This window comes from Garra rufa, chromosome 9 (assembly GCF_049309525.1).
Source record: "Garra rufa chromosome 9, GarRuf1.0, whole genome shotgun sequence".
Taxonomy (NCBI): Eukaryota; Metazoa; Chordata; class Actinopteri; order Cypriniformes; family Cyprinidae; genus Garra; species Garra rufa.
The window spans coordinates 30,693,074-30,714,718 of NC_133369.1; the positions used below are offsets into that span (position 1 = coordinate 30,693,074).

Here is a 21,645-nt window from a genome sequence, read left to right on the forward strand (position 1 = left end):
ACAACGTTTAAATATGGAACAGAGTTTAAAACAATTAGCATCATACACCTGCCAACTTTGTGAATGGTTAAAGAGAAAAACTGTGTTCACCCCTCATTATGGCTGCCATGTTAAGGTCACATTATATAGTGAAGTGATGTGCAGCAACAAAGTGACCAGCAGTGATTAATTTTCAGTGGGAGTTGGTGATTTCAAGGAGAAAAAGCAAGCTTGTAGTATATTGTCACTTACTGTCGATCATAGTGATAACGCTGGTTTTTGTGGTTGAACTCTGCTTGTCCCCAGACATCACTGTGATGTAGATGGTATAGTTTCTAAAGGGCTCCAGCCTTTCAAAATGCTGCGAGAGAGCATCGTGTCCCAGTGTGTATGTGTACACCGGCATACTGGACCCTTGTTTGCGGCATTCCACAAAATAAGAGTCGTAATCGGCCTCTGGAGGTGCCCAGGAGCAGGAGACAGAGGTGGAGCTCAGGGGGAAACAGTGGATGCTTTGAGTTGAATGTGGAGCTATAGAGAAAAGAAATCTCTTGTGAACACTTTTGTGAGCAAATATTCCTAAATTCACTCTCCAAAACCCCACCCTCTCTGCTCCTCCCTGGTGGAAAGAGTTTCCAACCTCCACATAAAGTGCTGAGAACATCACATTTTTCAAGACGCACTTAAAGACACACCCCTTATGCAAGCCTTTTACCACCCCACAGGCTTAAACCAATTGATGAACTCCTTGTGATTTGCATGTCATGTTTGTCTAAAACCACAATCCAGAACTCACACACAGTTTTCCATATTTTTCTTCGTTATGAATTGAATAAGAAAGCAGCTTGTGTCCTTTAAAACCCAGGATAGAATGCTTTCAATTCTTGCACACATACCTATTTTTTATCCACACTCAAACCTCCCATATACTATGGCTGGAAGTCGATCCCGGAGAGAATTGGTTATTTTTCAGTGCCTAGGTATAGACTGTATTCATTATCGTAGTTATCAAACTACTACACATTCAAGAAAAGCTGCAATGTTCATCCCAGTGATTTGGCCCTTTTGATTCTTTCCAGCAAAAAAACAACTTCAGATTCATTCTCTGCTTCATTCTTTTTACTCTTTTTTGTTGGGTACATCATTACACCAGCAGATGGCGACTAGTTAGTGAGTTTTGGGTATACAGACAATTTGAACAAATACAGACTTTTTTCTTAGGACTCAAAACAATTAATTTGGAATTGACTCACTGAAATGATTCTGAAAAACTGGAATCAAGCCGGTTCCAAAAGTTCTGTAATTAAGGAGCCATATACAAAACAAAACCCACAGGTTTTTAGGTTTTACTGTTCTATCATGGTTAGATTTTAGTGTTTTTTTTTCATCAGGTTAATCACATACTTCAATGCTTTGAATTCATTTAAATACTATAGGATGTAAAACTGGCGACAAGTGACTTTCAACATACGTTTTGGCAATCCAGGTGTGATCTCTAGTGGTTGATGAATCTGTACTCACGTGTTCTGACGGTGTGGTAAACAGGACTGCTGTAGGTCACAGGACCATCTGTTGTCCCACTGACAGTCCGAAGGCTGATATTATAGAGCCGTCCTGGATAAAGTCCATCCAGTATCCGCCGAGTGGGATGAAGACCAGAAACATGAAGTGTATCCTGAGGAAACCATGTCACTTCAAATTCATCATAGTCTCCTGTATTTGGGACATGCCACTTTATCTCCACTGAGCTGGTAGAACTGCTGACAGACACTGATGATGGTGGTGCAGGAACTGTGGTGATATAAAAGTAAATTAGCTTTCAGAACTGTAGTGCATTAGTTGTGGTTTGGTTTTAGTAAGATGTCAAAGCTGCTGAGCTCCAAAAAGACCAGAAATCAGTATAACAGCATCATGAAAGTTTCATTCATTTAACTTAGGCATATTTGAAGTGTTCTCAATGTGTATAATGCTTTAAATGAGCAAGAAATACAAATTTAAGTCATTATTCACTGAAAATGAATTGTTGAAGTAAAGCTGAGAGCTGCAGCAAGGAAAAGATTTTAAATAGCATACTGTTTCAAATATAGAGACATTTTAAATGTAAATGAAATTGGCCTGTCACTATGGCATTAGATCATTTATAATGTGAAACATATCTTCAGGGCTTTATGATGCGCAGCAGCACTGACCTGTACGTCCGATTGCAGTCGTAGTGTTGGTCAGATCTTCACTCCAGCTCTGAAGCGTTGCAGAATAAAGTCGACCAGCCACCAGTGTGTGGAAGACCACCTGAGTGCTCTCTGGACCCAACCACTGTTCAAAGCCATCCACAGTGACTGAATATCTAGTAAGTCCTCCAGGACCACGCATCCAGCTCAGAAGAAGACTGTCCATTTGACCCTGATTCTCAACATGGAGGTTAATGACAGAGGCAGGAGCTGTAAAAACAAACAAACAAGCATCCATTTTTTAAGCATCCAAACAAAAAAATAAAGATAGAATATTTTTTATTAGAGAAATTAGAATAAGTAATTTTAACTAGGAAATATTACATATCGAACAGAGCTTCAGTATTTACCTGTACGCGCCCATATAGATGACTGACTACTCAGCTTCCCACTCCTGCTGGTGATCATCATCTTATACAGAGTCCCTGGCAGCAGGTGTGTAAAGGACCAGCCCAGTGCATCATTTCCCAGTGTGCTGTTAGACTGTATTGTCTCAAAATGATCATACAGATACAGATCAAATGCGTCCACCTGGCCCTCCGGTGCAGTCCAGCAGAATGAAAGTTCAGTGCTCGTGTTGGAGCATATGTGTAGCCTGGTCACTGCTGCTGGACCTGAGGAGATTAGGAGAACAAGCCTTGTAAACGGTCTTTGCCATTAAGTGATTCTAGGAAAGACTTGGAATCTTTGTTTTTCTCTGATAACTTGGTTGGAAAATGTATCTATTTGAAGTATAATTTGTTAAAAAGAGCTTTACCCTTAATGGTAGATTATAAGATATGTTATAATTAAGATAAAATACAAATGCTATAAAAATGTTCTATTGTTCAAATTAGTCTAAATAAATGTGGTATATACATTTATAAAACAGTTATTCTGGTCCTTAAATCTGATTGGCTGATTAGAGTGTTGATATTAAGCTGCGTTCACACTTTGTTGTAATTCCGAGATGATAACACGTGACATTCTACTCAAGCTAAATTATGTGTTTCTATGGCAAAACTATCAGTTTCAAAGCCCATACCTGCTCCTGTATTCGTAATTACAATTTGGAAACTTGGAATATTCTGAGATTTACGACTTGGACCAGTGACAGCTGTACCACGTGACTTCTGCCAGGTTCATTTTGGCACCACTTAGGCGCTAAATAATCTTAGTTCAATCAACTTAAATTTTTTAGGTGTTACCAATTGAAGAATTTTTTTTAAGTTGATCCAACTGTTCACTTTTTACAGTATACCTCTGAGTCCGAGAACATGGAAAGCTATGTGTAAAATGTCACGTGTTGTCTTTTCGGAATTACAGTAATTATGACATGGCGTGAACACAGCATTAGAGTCCAACAGAACTCCAACAGCCGTTTCACCTTTTGTATCTTTCCGCTTGCCGATGTCGCTGTATTTCTCACAGTGAGTGTCATGGAGGATGTCCAAATTCACTATAATTTTAAAAATAATACTATTGTGTGTCACAGAATGTTTAGACTTTGTTAATAAAGATAACGTCTATTTAAAATTTTTCTTAGACGTTTTCGGACATATGAGCTCCAGAGCGTCAGTGGCCGTTCAACGCTCATGAATCCGCCTGAGAGCTCCTCACCTCGGCTAGATCTTCTGGAATTTACTGCTAGTTCTGATGTCTCTATAATGGTTAAACATGATTTCATTTTGGGTAAATCTAACGGGCAGTCTTTGGTCTCATTAACCTATTAAATGTTCCAGACCAAATAGTTTGGGCAAAATCTCATCATGTTTATGTAAATTGAAAATCACCTTTAAAGTTGTCCAAATTAAGTTCTTAACAATGCATTTAACTAATCAAAAATTACATTTTGATATATTTATAGTAGGAATTTTACAAAAAATCTTCATGGAACATGATCTTTACTTAATTTCCTAATGATTTTTGGCATAAAAGAAAAATCAATAAATTTGACCCATACAATGTATTTTTGGCTATTGCTACAAATATACCCCAGCGACTTAAGACTGGTTTTGTGGTCCAGGGTCACATATATTATTACATTGTAGGGAATATAGAGAGGAGAGGAATAGACTAAAGCAAAGGATGAAAATGGAAACTTGGGAACAACAGGAGAAGGGGTTTAGGACAGCTGTTATAGGTAAGCTGTTATAGAATGCCTAAAAGATATCGGAATATATTATAGCACTGGTCTCAAACGCAATTCCTGGAGGGCCACAGCTCTGCACATTTTCGCTCCAACCCTAATCAAACACACCTGATCCAGCTAATCAAGCCCTTCAGGATCACTAGAAACTCCAAGCAGGTGTGAGATGGAGCTGGTTGGAGCTAAACTCTGCAGAGCTGCAGCCTTCCAGGAATTGAGTGTGAGATCTCTGTATTATAGGATTTTTCCGAGTCAGCATTCACCCTTAACAGATGAAAGGATAGTACAAGCCTATCGGACATTTAAACGAATGATATATTGTGAATTGATTTGAAGAATGTATGTCTTATCAGAAGCAGGTAATCACGATCGCTTAGTCAATCTCTCTCATAATACTCTACTATACATAATACACTGCTTTTAATACAGTAATACAATAAGCTTTCAATGAAGCAACTGAACGTTTCTTTGTTACTAGTTCTAAAGTGACATTTTCGAATTAGTAATGGAGGCCTGGGCTCAGCTGTGAAACTGTCAACTTTAGATTTGAATCTACGGTGGAAGGAAGTTTTTAAAGACACTCTGTTGCTATTTTATGTATTTACACACTCATGCCGTTGCACTGTTGTATAAATGCAATATCACACTTGTAGACGTAAGATATGACTATATCAGCACACTGTGATCACCTACGGACAAATTGCTCATATATATTCATGATAACTTAAAAAAAATAATAATAAAATAAAAAATGTGTGGGTCTATTTTTTTTTTATCATGTGAGAGTTTAAACTTAATTGTGTGGTGAACCAATGACATAACGTAAATACACATTAAAAACATGCTACATGATGTGTGTCTTACGCGTTTGTCCCTCAGCAGTGATGTCCTTGCTTTTGGCAGTGCCACTGAGAGTCTGAATGTGTGCTGTGTACCACCTTCCTGGAGTTAGATTTCTAAACAGGTGGTGGTTGTTAGTAGCGGGCACAGAGGCGTTGGCGATCACTCTGTCACTGTCATCTAGTAACTGCAGACTGTATCCATCATAAACACCCACAGCTGCCGTCCAGCTCACTGACAGATTGTATGTGCTGAGTTCATTATCTACCCGCAGGTTGGTGACTGTGGAGGGGTCTGAAACACATATAAGCACACATTAGACTGTAATTTCTGGTTTCAAGCATTTCTTGTCTCCCTAAGACAACGTTATTGTATTAATTAAATTCATGAAGTATCACATTTCCACTAGAAGATCTGTCATGTAAATTACCTGTTCTGCCACTAGTTGTACTGTTGTTTGTCTGCGTTCCACTGACTGACTGCACAGTAACTGAGTACAGTTGACCAGGTACCAGGTTGTGAAATTCTGCCTGTGTGATGTGTTTAGGAACATGTCTCATGTCCTGGACTTGTGTCCCTTGAAATAGATACACTGAGTAAAAGTCCATATCTCCATCACCAGAGGTCCAAGAGGTTCTGAGACTGCTGTCCGTGGTGCCAGTGCTGAGACGGACACTCTGAACTTGACTGGGTACTAGGTGGCAAAATGGAAAATTATGTTTTTTAAGGAAAAACAATATTGGTTTTAAAGTTTTCCCCAGCAACATGATTATTATACATGAACAATAAAAATCTTTCCTTTTCAAACTCTTACCTGTGCGGCCCTCAAGGATCTCTGCACGCTGGTATGACCCGCTGTGAGTAGACAGCACGATCTTGTAGAGCCGACCTGGTGTGAGCACAGAGAACAGGTGTTCCCTAACTGCACTGCTCAGTTTCACAGCTGGTGACACCTGCGTGTCATTAAAGAGAATCTGAACCTCATAGTTATCAACATCTCCTGGAGCAGACGTCCAGTTCACCCTCAGAAAACTGGTTCCATACTCTGTTAGGGACAAATTACCCACAGCACCCGGGACTGAAAAACAGAAGTGTGAAATATTTTTTTTTTATTGTAGTCCACTGATTACATCTTTACTCATACTAGAAAGTGAATGAATGAATGAATTAATTAAGTAACAACAACATGAATTTAAAGGGGTTATGAAATGCTAAAATCAAAATGTCTTTGATATTTACACATGGGCTATATGAGAATTTTTTCTGAATGTTATTTAAGTATAGAAAAAAGAGCAAGAACATTTACATAGATATCTGCATAAAGAGGATGCAGTATACTCACATTATTGTATGAGCATTAAAGAAAAAAAAGGAGGGAAAAAGAATAACTAAAAAAGTTAGATAAAATAATAATAAAAAGTTTCAAGGAATTTATGCAATTATTTTGCCTTAAAGGTCCCATATTGTCAAAATCGAAATTTCCTGGCTTTTTTCATGATAACTGAGGTCTAGGGGCTATGTAACTACCATATGAGTTTCAAAACAGTCAATCCACAGTAAACTGCACACAGCCTGCTTAAAGTAGCTGAACATTTTCACGAGCCGCTGTGACTTCCGTAACGATGTGACGTCCGATCTACTCAGTCACCGCCTTCAGTCACCACCCCAAGCACCAACCACCGTCCCACCCTCCTTTTGTCAAACCCAGACAACATCGTGTCCATAACATTGCTAAGCAACAACGACACGGAAACTAATCTAGAAAACCCTGTTCAGTCGATAGATGTCGAAACTATATCATTGCACAGGCTTCAGAACAACGTGAATATAAGAGACCAGTGGCACGTCAACTTCAGCCTCTTTCACACAGCGATTCCGGTAAATACACAGATAATGTTTCCCATGATTTGTTCCGGAATTGTTTCAATTTGGTTCATTCACAGTTGTTTTCCGGAATCTGTGCGTAACAACCCATAAAGACATGTGACGTTTGGATGTGAGATGTAATGCGACGCGTACGTTTCACTAAACTGAAACTAACCTGAACAAACTGTGCTTCAGCGCTGATAGTGAGGAGTTGGCTCTGCCCGATCGCCGCTTCATTCCACTTTGCACGTATTTTTTTGTCGTGAAGAGTCGCAGGGTAAACCATAAAGGCAGTGTTGTAGACTACAACACTGCCTTTATGGTTTATGGTTTAGGCTTTTGTTCACATAGCGCTCGTTCCCGTAATTTTCCAGAATCAGCGCGCATTGTGAAAGGGGCTTTACTAAAGCAACAGTTATGTAGCTTACTGCATTCGGTGTTTGAAAAAGAAAAAAACATAAATGATCATTCTGAAATATCCTGTTGAGTATCAGCAGGCTAAGCTCTCTCTATTGCTCTGGGTTCGGCTACAACGATACGTGACCGTAGTTACCTGTGATTGGCCTGGCTGTGCGTCACTCAGAAAACAACAGGCCAATCAGAAGAGAGGCTCATGAATATTACTTAGATGGGCCAAAATCGACCTGTTTTTGACAGAGCTCCTAAAAAAAATAGTTTGAGATGGATTTTGGCACTTATACCGCAAATATATATTCTTAAGGACATCAACAACTAAAATAAACCTCCAGAAATGTGTACAATATGGGACCTTTAATTAATTATTTATTTGTATCTTTCAGTGTCACAATATACTCCTAGGCTGTATAGGTTGTTTTGATGAGACTATGGGAGCACATTCGCGTTAGATGTTGTGCCGTGACTGATGACAGTGAACCACAGAAGCTATAAAAGATTTATCGACCTAACAGCGTCAACTTCAAAAATCAACCAGGAAATATTCCCTTTGGTAACGGAGAAACTAAGGCAATGTTGAAGAAATGGCAGGAAAGGTGGGACATGGATAATAATGGAAGAACATATTACAGAGTACAGCAATCAATTAATGTACAGGGTGTGAATAGTCTCAGCCTCAGGCGTCACGCCCACGGAACGTTGGCTAAACGTCTGATGCATATGGTACACTTAACTGGAAACACTTCAGGAATGTCGAAGTAGTGATCTGATTAGTTGAATTTGATCGGATATCCGGAACACGCGAGTGTCGCGTTTATTTTCGGTCCGCCGGGAAACAAAGCGCAGACTGATTTACTCGCGTTTTGCTAAAAGGTGCTCATGCAGACGCCGTTGTTGTTATACACATTTGCGACGTTCGCGAACAAATTACTGACTTACTGCTTGTTCTCCCTCTTCTTCGTTAACTTTCAATGCTGGTTATTTCAATGACTGACTTGTTGCATGCCAGTCTGTTGTTGTGGGGGCATTTCTACACCCCGAAACGTGACGCTGAACGAAACGAACTGTGATTGGTTGTTTGACATGTCGGTTAAACGGCCTTATGGGTGGGCCTTGGCCAATTAAAGCTGCCATGAATTCCAGACCTTCAGCCGTCAGTCTGAAGGTCTGGCTACGCGAGACTAGGGTGTGAATAGAAGGAACAGGAAGGGAGGAATCAGTTTTAAGCAATTTCAGGTTCGAGCACACAGGATTAAACAAAACATTGTTTTTATTAGGTAAAAGTCAATCAGATGAGTGCTTGAAATGTAAAATCAAAGAAAGTGCAGAACATATATTATTACATTGTAGGGAATATAGAGAGGAGAGGAATAGCAAAGCAAAGGATGAAAATGGAAACTTGGGAACAACAGGAGAAGGGGTTTAGGACATCTGTTATAGGTAAGCTGTTATAGAATGCCTAAAAGATATCGGAATATATTATAGCACTGGTCTCAAACTCAATTCCTGGAGGGCCACAGCTCTGCACATTTTTGCTCCAACCCTAATCAAACACACCTGATCCAGCTAATCAAGCTCTTCAGGATCACTAGAAACTCCAAGCAGGTGTGAGACAGAGCTGGTTGGAGCTAAACTCTGCAGAGCTGCAGCCCTCCAGGAATTGAGTTTGAGATTTTGTCTAAACACAATAAACTCTAGCACAAGTAGTGGACTATAAGCTGTAGCTTACGAGGTACATGGTCTTCCTCTGCCTCATAAGAGCTCACTCTACGAGGGGTATGACTGCCTCTAAGGCATTATTATTAGGGGTTTCCTTTTACAATGTTTGTGATATGGCCTCCCTGCACACCTTGATCAGATTTCATGTCTTCATCAGAGTCCATGTCATGATCTCAATGCTTGCTACTTAAGCTTTGTGCACAATATGACTTAAGATGATGCTATGTCACCTTCCCAGGTGAAAAAGAATTATATTAAAAATATACTTTATTAATGTGTACTAAAGTATATTTTCTACATTGTGTACTATTTTCGTCAAATCCAAGTATAGTTAAGTGTATTCAATTATGTATTAACTTCAACTTAACATCTACTTGACTACACTTCTAGTGTAAATAGTATACTAAAATGGAACAACTTTTTTAGACTTCAAGCGCACTAAAATACACTAATGAAAATCAAGATTCATGAGCAATTAAGCACACTTACAGTACAATTGCATTGTATCGCCATTCTAATGGAAATACACTTAAAAAGGCATTGCAGTGCAAATATAGTTGTGTTTAAGTACAGTTTGTGCATACTGCTACCATACTTCTAATTACTATAAACTGTTAATTTAGTATGCCTCTGTAATATTTCAAGTGATCTACAAATGCACTTCCTACCTATATTTAGTGCTTTATACACTTATTTAAGAGTGTACTGTAAGTGTACAGAAGTCACACTTCTAATGAAGTGAGATCATAGTACAGTTTAAAAAAGTATACTAACAATTAATTTCCAAAAAATATACTTTCCATAAGTACAGTAAATTGCCACTCTATGTCAAATTTAATACACTTTAAAAAAATAAACTTCTAGACAATTTAAAATACATTAACAACAAAGTACACTTTCAAAAAGTACATTTAAAAAATAATTTGATTACTGGTAAATTAGTATACTTACTTTTTGGACTCTTAAGTTGAACTTAATTACATATTTTTTGAAGTATACTTTTAAAAAGTACATATTAAATACTCTTTAAATAAAGCACAATAAGTAGAAGCATACTTGTTTTATACTTCATGTACTTCGTTCATATTTATAATACACTAAAGTATACTACTTTTTTACCTGGGTTGCCATACTTCTGGCATGCCTGAGAGCTTCTTACTTCAGCCAATCAGAAGCTAAACCCTGTTTGGTTATGATATCCTTTATAGCTTCTGCATTACGCTATCATCCACCATGGGATGACGTCTTGTCAATGACATTGTCCAATGACAAGACTATGATTCATCAATATATTAGAGCGTATGTGGCACATTAAATTAATTGATGTGATACATTCATTTTTAGTAAATTTAGCAGATGCTTTTATCCAAAGCGACTTACAAATGAGGACAAGAGTTAGTGTATGTCCCTGATAATGGGTAAAACAGATGCTTAAACATGTCACTCACATGTACGGCCATAAATAGAGAGAGTAGAGTTGTACTGGCCACTCCAGGTGCTGATGGTCACAGTGTAGAGACGTCCTGGAACCAGATCGCTGAACTCACATTCACTTTGTGTCCTGTTGAGCTTCTGACTTTGAAGACGTGTGCTGTTGTATTCGATTGCAACTTCATAATAATCATAATCCCCAGATGCATGGTTCCAGTAAACCTTTAGAAAGTCATCTCTGGCTGAGTGGATGGCGGTGGGGTTTTGGACAGTGGATGGCTCTGAAAGAAGAAAAAGTGCAATTTTATTATTCTCAAATTATCGAAGTGTCAGAAGTTTTTATTTTTATTTTGGTATTAAATTTCTCAAAATGTAGAACTGTAAGACAGATGCTACTATTATTGCTTACGCGTTCTCTCCTGTACAAGTGTTTGGTTCCGGTAACTGCCGCTGTGTGTGGTAATGGAAATGGTGTACAGTCGACCCGAAACCAGACTCCTGAACACACACTCTGTGGTTATTTTAGACGCAGCAAGCGTGTGTACGATCTTCTCCTGGTCCTTTAGCATCACCATGTAATTGTCCACATCTCCTTCTGCTGCCTTCCACGACACATTCAGAAAATCTGGGCCGCTGTTAGTGACTGTTATGTCAGAAACAGCAGCGGGCACTAAAAACCACAGAGAAGGTTACAATACAGCAAGAATATCAGTAAATAAATTTTTAATAGGTTAGTCAAATAAAGGTGCTCAATGCTGTTTGAAATGAATTTTTTTTTTTTGCTTTTTCAAACAGACAGATCAATGTTTTGTTTGAGCATCCCATATAGTCAGAGCGTTACACTTTTAGAGAAATCAGCTTACATTTGGTTAACTTATAACTGACTCCTACATCACATGTTTAATCAATTAAAAGGCTTTGGCTGAATGTGCATATATGGTGTCTAGCTGCTGTAGAATGTGTAAATATCCTCCATTGTTTGGGCAACTTCACAAGAGTTCATTAAACACTGGCTGAAAATAGAAAGAGCATTTGAGCCCGACAGGATGTGTTTAATACGACCCGCTCCTTTTATGCAGAGCTTCCTGAAATTCCATAAACCCCCTTTGTATTGAGCTGCAAATTGTTTTGCAGTTCTGTCATGAATTTAATCTGTGGGAAAATAGTTACGGGGAAATATAAAGTCTATATTAGTAGTTTTTTAGTTAATCTAAAATAACATATATACACACAATATAAACAAATTAGTTTTTGTCTTAAGGGTTAATACATTTAAGTATTTAAATAGTTAGGAAGTCCTGCATGACAAGAGAGTAAGAGATGTTTTTGTTAAACACTTATTTCAACTGGGTTAATGTTACCTGTACGACATTCTGCCTCAGCTAGTTTGGAGGTCTGTGATCCGCTGACAGTGGTAACCAGCAATTTGTGTAAAGCACCGGGTCTGAGGAAGGGAAGCAGGGTGGAGGTTGTGTTTGCTGAAACAGAAACGTTGTGCACCGTCTGTCCAACCCGTAACAGCACTACGTTGTAGAAATCCAGATCTCCAGATGGTTTCTCCCAGCTTGCATTCAGACTATCTGATTTTCCCTTGTTACTTAGTTTCAGGTGATTTACCTTGAAAGGCACTGAGAACACATAATTTAATTGCAATTAGAGTTCTATTTGTTAACATTAGTTAATGCATTGAAATATAATTTGATTTCAAGTTCAATTTACTGTTCATTGTTTAATTGATGTTAGTTCATAATGTATTGTAACTGTAATGGTAACTAGCTAAAAATCTAGAATGTAAAAAACAAGTACTTTTTCTTAGAAAATTGTGAGATAACCTTACATGTTCTTCCTTTTACTGTAGCAGAACTACGGAGGTTCTCTGTTGTAGTGGTTACAGTAATGTCGTAGAGGCGACCAGGCGTGAGGACATTAAAGGTGCACTCTCTCATGTCACGGCTTAGGGTTCGTGTTTGAATAGCAGTAGATGTGTTGCTTTGGAAAAGCTGTACAATGTAGCCATCACGGGATAATGAGCCAGAGGCGTGAGTCCACAGAGCGCTTAGGGAGGTCTCGTCTGAGTGACGGATGTGCAGTTGTGATACTGGCGGAAGACCTAAAACATAAACAGACCAATAGCAAAAGAAAGATGTTACAAAAGCAAAACCACAATTTCAAATAATTGTATGTTACGAAATAGCAATTCACTTTTAAAGGCTTGTACACAAGTATAGCTATGTTAAAATAAATTATAATTAATATAGAGCAATTTCAAAAACAGTTATTTAGACTGTTATTTCAAAACTACGGTGTGAATGGGGACAGACTGTGCTGCACATTTTGTATGTTTCTCTTTCTTGCTTATCTGACACACTCAGATAAGTTCATGGAGCTTACTCCTAACAATGCAAAGATCAGGTGCGTTAAATAAGGAAGACATACAAAATGTGCAGATTGGTGAGACTCCAGGACAGGACCGATTTAGAGAATTGACACATGGTTACCTATTTCCCCCTCGTAATAGACTGTATTAGCCAGGCCTCCATTCTCTACACTGACTGCCAGGCTGTACACTCTGCCAGGCTGCAGATGTAACCATGACATGAGTATTTCCTTTGCTGTTCTGTCCACAGTTTGGTTAACAAGGATTTCACTTCCATTTAAAAGCACCACACGGATGTGCTCCCATTCTCCGGAAGGGGGTGTCCAGGTGATCTTTAGCGTGTCACGGTCAGACAGGTTCTCCATCACCAGATCTGACACCTTTCCTGGTTCTAACAGGGAAAACACAATGTTAAATGCAAATAATAATTAATAGTTAGTATAACGATATATATGTATGCTTAAAAGCAGCATTCAAGAAATTGATTCTTATTAAAGCTACTAAAGTTATTCAGACAAAAACATTCTGTGTTCTTTTTCTATTTTTCTCTTCGTTTGATTCATATTAACAACATAATTAGCAGCATTTACAATACATTAGGTTGCTGTTTTTTAATACACAGATCTAACATACAGATACACATGCTACATGATACACATTTCTTTCCTGTTTATGTTTACTTAAGACAAACCTACTGTGTTTATGTGAACCTTGTGTGATCGGAGTGCTCTTAGAAAACCTTATATCAGAAAAGCGTTTGAAAGTTGAAACAAGGCTGTACAATGCATGAAAATAGTACAATTTCATGGTGAGGAAGAACTGCAGGGTTTTTTCACATTTTTCTATTTAATGGATGGAAAGTACTCACATAACTTCTATATGTGACCCTGGACCACAAAAGCAGTCTTAAGTAGCACAGGTATATTTGTAGCAATATCCAAAATACATTGAATGGGTCAAAATTATAGATTATTCTTTTATGCCAAAAATCATTAGGATACTAAGTAAAGATCATGTTCCATGAAGAAATTTCGTACTGTAAAAACTTCTTTTCGCACTATCAAAACTTAATTTTTGATTAGTAATATACATTGCTAAGAACTTCATTTGGACAACTTTAAAAGCGATTTTCTCAATATTTTGCAGATTGTCAAATAGTTGTATCTCGACCAAATATTGTCCTTTCCTAACAAACCACACATCAATAAAAAAAAAAACTTATTTATTGAGATTTTGTGATGTAAAAATCTCAAGATTTTTAAAAAAAAAAATCTCAAGTTTTTAAAAAAAAAAAAAAAAAATTACCCTTATGACTGGGTTTGTGGTCCAGCTGTCACGTATCTGGTCTATCCTGTCATCATGAACTCTTGCACCACACTTCATGGACTTCATTCCCCACAAGCCACTGCACTAATCACTGCATTCACCTGCTCTCACTTTACTGATTACCGCTCACAGCTGCAGCTCATCACACTGACTGCATTTAAGCCACTCACACACACAGCCACCTTGCAAAGTCTTATTGTTCCTTCTGGTCATTATTTCCGAGCGTTTATTCCCGTGTTTGATTTCCTGTGTTTTTGATTCTCGCTGCCAGCCCCGACCTTTCTGCCTGTTTTGACCACGATTTCTGCCTGCCCCTTTGTGTTTGTTTATTTGGAATAAATGCTGCGAATGGATCCGCACGTATCTGGCCCCTCTTTGTTACACCAGCGTCACATATAAAAATGAAAGGAGGTGGCATAAAAAGAAAAAGAGAAGAGCAGCTTTTGTTTTTGCTTTGATAGAACTGGACCATAAAAAATAGTTGGGATTCTTTTTGTTCTTCAAACTAAAGTTATGACTTCAGCCAGCCAAATTTAAATTCTGAGTTACACATGCCATCAACATGTCCCACACTATTTACATAGTAGGTCAGACTGCAGAAGTGGTCGAAAGTGGACAAAACATTTTAGACCCTGTTTACAACATTATTTAGTGTTATTAATGTTCTTTTTGGTAAAAGAAGGTTCTTCAGATTATAAAAAGGTAAGAAAGAGATGGTTCTTTAAAGAACCTTTGACTAAAGAGTTCTTTGTTGAACCAAAACTGGTTCTTCTATGGCATCGCAGTGAAGAACCTTTTAAAGCACCTTTGTTTTTAAGAGTGTATGATATAGCCTACTTCTCCACCTACATGATGTAGTAATATTTATGAATTATTAATTCTCTATTGAAAAAAAAAAGTGTCTTAGAGCACTTACAGCATAAGGTGCACTCATAGTAAGTTCTTAAATAACTTGTACCTACCAGTTTTTGCTGTGATCCATGTCTTATTAGAAAGTGTTCCACTACTGGTGCTGACTGACACCTGGTAGGTCTTTCCAGAACTCAGACCGTCAAACACCACATCTGTACTGTTAGCGGACATAGCTTTCTCAATAGATTTTGACCCAGGTAATGTCAGACTGACAAGGTAACTGTCCACATCACCAGAGGCTTTATCCCACAGAACTCTGAGGGTGTTTTGGTTGCCGTTGTTCTCCACTCTGAGGTTAGAGACAGCAGCTGGTACTGTAAAGGAAGAGGGAGCGGTCAGTTACATTACTTGCTAAAGATGTTATAACACCCATGTTTCAGGTCCAAGAGAGAAAGAAAATGTTTTATCTTCATAGTTTTATCTTTCATTAAAATTTAATGTAGCTTGTTCATCTGTGGTATTTAATGCACACTTTTTTCACCCAATTGCTGGATAAAATCAAGCCTGCCTTTTTTGTTCTACATAGAAAAACGCCACATCACAGAAATAACTTTTTCATGTTGGCTTTGAAGTACTGATCAAGGTGACTAAGGACATTTTTTTAAAATAAAAAAATTCAGTTAAGTTCATGTTTGTGTAATGATTTTCGGCAATACAAAGAGACAAAGATGGTATAATTTTCAAAAGCATATAGAAACCTGAACAACTAAAAAGGGCAAAAAAAATTATGAATGTGGGTTTTTACAATCAATGCAACATGTTTTATGATTGAGACAGCATGACGTAATGTGACATAACACTAGGAGACAAAGGTGACCTTTCAGCGCTCAAAACAGGAAAGGGTGTTAACATGTCTGCCTAAAATACAGCAAAGGAAATTATACAGGCACAGATATATTATCACAGCCACAAACACACACAGAGATAAAAGAGTGTTGACAGAAGCAACTTTTTAGTGTCTGTATTGTCAAATCTGTTCATTTGTTAGTTCATTAGTACTTGATGATCCAGTGCAAAATACCTGTTTGTGCTTGTCTAGATGCTGAATTCTGTAGCTCTCCAACCTCTGCAATGACACTGATGTTGTAGAGTCGTCCAGGAATCAGTCCTTTTATTGTATATGAGGTGGCCGTGTTAACAACTGTTGTGTTCCAGATTGAACCCATACCGCTGCTGCCTATAAGCATGATCCAGTATTGTTCTCTTTTGCCTGGACCAGGCTGCCATGAAACGTCCAAGCTGTTTATATTCCCAGAAACCCAGAGATTGTCCACTGCTGAAGGTCCTAACCAAAAGACATATACAAATCCAATCATCAGTGTGAAATATTTACAAATTATAAAGAGACATTTTTTAGGACTTTTTTTTTAGGCTGTAGCATCTCTGTTTATTGCCATGACTGATGCCAATGCATTTTAATGGCATGTCAAGTTAAAAAAATTCATGCTAAAAACCACTAATATTTACTTGACTAATATCATATTTTAGATGTGTATATAAGGCACACATATGTGACCCTGGACCACAAAACCAGTCTTAAGTCGCTGGGGTATATTTGTAGCAATAGCCAAAAATACTTTGTATGGGTCAAAATGATTGATTTTTCTTTTATGCCAAAAATCATTAGGAAATTATGTAAAGATCATGTTCCATGAAGATTTTTTTGTAAAATACCTACTGTAAATATATCAAAATGTAATTTTTGATTAGTTATATGCATTGTTAAGAACTTAATTTGGACAACTTTAAACGTGATTTTCTCAGTATTTAGATTTTTTTGCACCCTCAGATTCCAGATTTTCAAATAGATGTATCTCGACCAAATATTGTCCTATCCTAACAAACCATACATCAATAGAAAGCTTATTTATTGAGCTTTCATATGATGTATACATCTCAGTTTTGTAAAATTTAACCTTATGACTGGTTTTGTGGTCCATGGTCACATATAAGGAGCAGTTCACTTCAAAAACAAAACAGTAGGAGATAATGTACTCACCCCCTTGTCATTCAAGATGCTCATGTTTTTCTTTCTTCGTAAAGAAATTGTTTTTTGAGGAAAACATTTCAGGATTTCTCTCCATATAATGGACTTCTATGGTGCCCCCAAGTTTGAACTTCCTAAATGCAGCTTAAATGCAGCTTCAAAGGGCTTTTATTTTCTAAAAAAAAAAAAACTTTTTGACCTCAAACGCTCGTCTAGCTCTGCGTGAACTCTGTGTATTCCGATTCATGACGGTTAGAGTAAGTCAAAAAATAAAACTTTCTCTACCAACTTCAAAATCGCTACAGAGCTAGACAAGACAAGCATATTAGGTTGAAAAGTATACAATAACCAATAGTTTCGCTAGATAATACCCTTCTTTAGAGTCCTTTGAAGCTGCATTTAAACTGCATTTTGGAAGTTCAAACTGCGGGACACCATAGAAGTCCATTATATGGAGAGAAATCCTGAAATGTTTTCCTCAAAAAATATAATTTCTTTACGACTTAAAAAAGAAAGACATGAACACCTTGAATGACAAGGGGGTGAGTATATTATCTCTAAATTTTTGTTCTGGAAGTGAGCTACTCCTTTAAATTCATTGCAATGAAGTAATATTTATGCTTTAAATCTTGCAAATCATGCTGATGATAAGCAGTGATCTCTTTAGTTTTGTAGCTTCTCAGCCAGGGTACACTCTTAAAAAGAGGAACCTTTTTTGTTTAAATGGTTCCATAAAGAACCTTTAACACCTGTTTCACAAGAGGTTCTTTGTGGCGAAAAAAGGTTCTTCAGATTATAAAAAGGCAAGAAAGAGATGGCTCTTTAAAGAACCTTTGACTGAATGGTTTTCTATGGAACTAAAATGTTTTTTTCTATGCCATCGCTGTGAAGAACCTTTTAAAGCACCTTTATTTTTAAGAGTGTATCATAACCCTTATACAATGGTAGTGCGGTCTGTGAGAACTGTTACACAAAAACGAAAAGGCGTGGACACAATGTGTCCTGCTGTGAATTATTCTCAGAGAAGGGTGCAGAATGTCTAACAGCCTATGTGCAAACATGATAGCGCTGATCTTTGCTTTTTTAAGAAAGCTCTTCCTAATGAGGCTTTGTTGAAAGGGTATTGTGAGAAAACAGGATAAGAAACCTTTAGGGTTGAAGGTCAAATTCATGCACCCTCTTCTAATGACTTTTTCCACTCTCTTTCTTCTTGAGACCCAGTCATTGTTTATTTAACAATATATAATCATGTTAATTATCCAAATAACTAATGAAATGCAATATTAAATAACTAAAAAAAAAAAAATGAAAATAACTCCCCCTACCATTTTTAGTTTTTTTTTTTAACTTACAGTAAAACAAATCTGTACAGAAGGATCCTCTGTCTAATATGCCTAATGATATCTTTATGCGTATTTATGGCTACAGATTTTCCGTCACTTCCTTTTATATTTTGTCCTGAAATGCAATCATAACCTAAACATCTAAATACCTTTGGGGTCCATGGGACATGTTATATAAGTGTCACTGTAATCAGATCTCTGAGAGCTAACGAGTCTTTGTATATATTAGAACAAAAGAACAATGAGCCGGATGGGAGGGGGAGAACAGACTGAAAGAAATGACCCACAGTCAAACTCCTGTTTTGGAGATTAGCCCAGTCGCATATACACAGCACATTATCAGCACAGGCCAACCTTTCCTCATATTTAGAGAACATTTTGAAGCTTGGCCATTTGGATTTGCTCAGCACTTTAGATTTACATAATCTGTGTGGGTTTTTTTTTCCAGTTCTTTCATATATTTGTTCCCATGAAAAGGATTTAAATCACAAAATTGTGTTTATACCTCGACTTCAAATTCATATTTGAAACATTTTACTGTATCGATTTTTATGGAATTATAAATTCCCCAAATGTTTTTTATATATAATGTATTTCTATAATAAAAATCTTAAACATATGGATGCAAAATGGTTTCAAAAATCATAAAGGCATATTGTCTTTGGAATGTTTTTTGTTAAATTAACCTTTCTTTTTTTATTTATATATTTAGCATCAAACAAACTATATAAATCTTGCTCAAAAAAAAACAAGCACTTGTTTACAACCTGGTTACATTTTTGGAACTGATAACTATAAGTAAATAATCTTCGTTGTGGTTTATATCATGGTAAATTAACCCTGTTTTCTTAAATACCCCTCTGGGGTCACATTTCCGTGCCAGCCAAAAAGTGCATTAGATGAATGTTGAAGAGACAGCTTGTGTCTAGCTTGTCATTTTATTATATTATTATTGCTGCTGCTGCTGTTGTTTTACAGTGATTTTCATGAATTAGAATATTTTTTTGTCAGCATGGGTTACACAAACACAAATTCAATGTTCAAATTCAATAGTGTTTGACAACAATGCAATAATAATGGTGTTATAAACTACACTACATTGAAGAAGCCTTATAAGTTATAACAGCATTTTTTTTTTACTTTAGAATCGCCATTGTTTTGTATTTGTTTCACAGCATCTCTGTAGTTAGATGTAATGGAATTACGTAATTTAATTACAAAGTAAATATAACTGTAATCTGTTAAAAAAAAAGTGTAATTAAACTACAGGTACATATGAAAATGTTAACTGCACACATACAGATTTGATTGATTTCTTTCCAAAATTGCATTGACTGGTCTAAAGTACAAGACACCAATGTTTCAGGAGCCTAGTACACAGAACAGAACACATGCTTATTTCAGAACAGTTTTTTTTCCCTATTTGGTTGTATGTATATGCTTTATTTATTTATTTATTTAACTGTATATTAACAAAGCATTGTTAGATGTCAGTGTTTCATGTCATAGCTATGAAAGTTTGACAGTAATCACTGTTGAGTTCTGCTGTAAGGTTAGCTCTGTCTGCTTTAAATGTTTCAAAATAATTAAAAGTTAAAAATTATTCAAATTCATTGGAAATTTAGAAAAGTAATCATAAAGTAATCAAATGTAATCAGTTACATCTCTCTAATAAAGTAATTGAAATAGTAATACTAAGTAAGTAACCTTCCCAACACTAATTATCTCTTAGTAAAATAACAGCCTCTTAATATCATAATTTGACTAATTATTTAGTCTGGAAAACAAACGCTATGAGTTACACGCTCAAGTTGAACACTTTTAGAGGTTAGTTCAGCATTCAACAGTAGTGATGCTTGATTTGACTTGTATCAAGTTAGTATCAGACTAGACACAATGCAAATAATACAATATTTAATATTAAAAAGCAAGATTCTTACTAGTTGGCAGGGAGACAGTGTGTTGATTCTGTTGCTTTCCATCCACTTTTGATATTATTTCCAGGTGATGCCATGTTCCAGGGTCTAAATTTTCAATTTTGCACTCAAAATGTGTGAAATATTCCTGGTCTTGATGACAGTCTTTTGAGTCATTATGTCTGTCCCTAACAGAAAGTGTATATTGACATTTCACATCTTCGTTAATCAGCATGATCCGTATTGAGTCTGTGGTAGAAATGGCCTTCACGACTTTGATGCTACATTCCTGTGTGTCTACCACCACGGTACTCTTAAAAAAAAGTTAGAAATGCTTTTATTAGACTAATAAAACAGCATACAAAAGTCCCACATACAGAGAAGTATTTAGGAAGTAGGGTTTTGTAAGTAGAAGTTTTTAGAAAAAGACTGTTAGTATTATTATTTGTAAAAATATGTTTATTACTTACCAATATTCCACATGCTACCCAAAAAGCTACATGAATGGCTTTTCTTTTCAGCATTGTTATTTTTTCTTTATTAGATCATACACAAAAAATTCAGTTGAAAAAGGCACATCATTCCTCAGTATATATTCCAGAGTGTTCTTTTAAAGTACTTTTCTGAAAGTCCAGTCTGGAGGACCTCTGTGGGAACTGCTCACTTTCACTCATTAGTCCACAACAATCAGGAAAGTGTGAAGGAAAACAATCCCGTCTCTAAAGGATATCCTCAATCAAACGTCTAGAGCAGCATTGTTTTTGGTAGTCCAGTGGAGACGCATTGTACAGTCTCTCTGATGGCAGTCTTTTGCCTAAAATATTCAAACTCTACTAGACTAGCACAAAAATGAGGCAAACATTTTTTTTCTTCGCTGTGCATGGTCCACCAAAAGCGTTAAGGTCATAAATGCCAGTGAATTGGAACGTTTGCTGGAACAATAGATGTCAATGACTTTGGGCTCCATGAATGTTCAATATAGCCCAACCCCACTTCCTTCCTGTGTCCTCAGCGCTCCTGCAGAAGGATGTGTTGAGCAGAGAAATCTTGTACTAGTAATTGGCTTGTAAATGTTCGTGCATCAAGAAAATTTTTAAAACAATTTGTTAATTACAGATGTTAGAATGTAAAAATACAACTTAAGAAAACTGTTTTAGGAGACATGGGTCTAACATAAAG

At 36.9% G+C, this 21,645-nt stretch overlaps 1 protein-coding gene across 1 annotated transcript in view; it reads right to left on the reverse strand.

Moving 5' to 3' along the window:
- ptprb (protein tyrosine phosphatase receptor type b) overlaps window positions 1-21,376 on the reverse strand; it is a 29,787-nt gene extending 8,411 nt beyond the window's left edge. The window contains exons 1-16 of the mRNA XM_073847251.1: window positions 20,937-21,376; window positions 20,491-20,779; window positions 16,242-16,505; window positions 15,271-15,534; window positions 13,104-13,373; window positions 12,443-12,715; window positions 11,967-12,233; window positions 11,015-11,275; window positions 10,623-10,886; window positions 5,990-6,253; window positions 5,606-5,869; window positions 5,200-5,469; window positions 2,558-2,821; window positions 2,169-2,417; window positions 1,501-1,770; window positions 232-510 (exon numbers count right to left, since the gene is read on the reverse strand). Of these exons, the coding sequence (XP_073703352.1) occupies window positions 232-510; window positions 1,501-1,770; window positions 2,169-2,417; window positions 2,558-2,821; window positions 5,200-5,469; window positions 5,606-5,869; window positions 5,990-6,253; window positions 10,623-10,886; window positions 11,015-11,275; window positions 11,967-12,233; window positions 12,443-12,715; window positions 13,104-13,373; window positions 15,271-15,534; window positions 16,242-16,505; window positions 20,491-20,779; window positions 20,937-20,990 (4,066 nt within the window). The 5' untranslated portion in view covers window positions 20,991-21,376. The remainder of the gene's footprint in view (window positions 1-231; window positions 511-1,500; window positions 1,771-2,168; window positions 2,418-2,557; window positions 2,822-5,199; window positions 5,470-5,605; window positions 5,870-5,989; window positions 6,254-10,622; window positions 10,887-11,014; window positions 11,276-11,966; window positions 12,234-12,442; window positions 12,716-13,103; window positions 13,374-15,270; window positions 15,535-16,241; window positions 16,506-20,490; window positions 20,780-20,936) is intronic.
- Window positions 21,377-21,645: the final 269 nt, after the last annotated feature.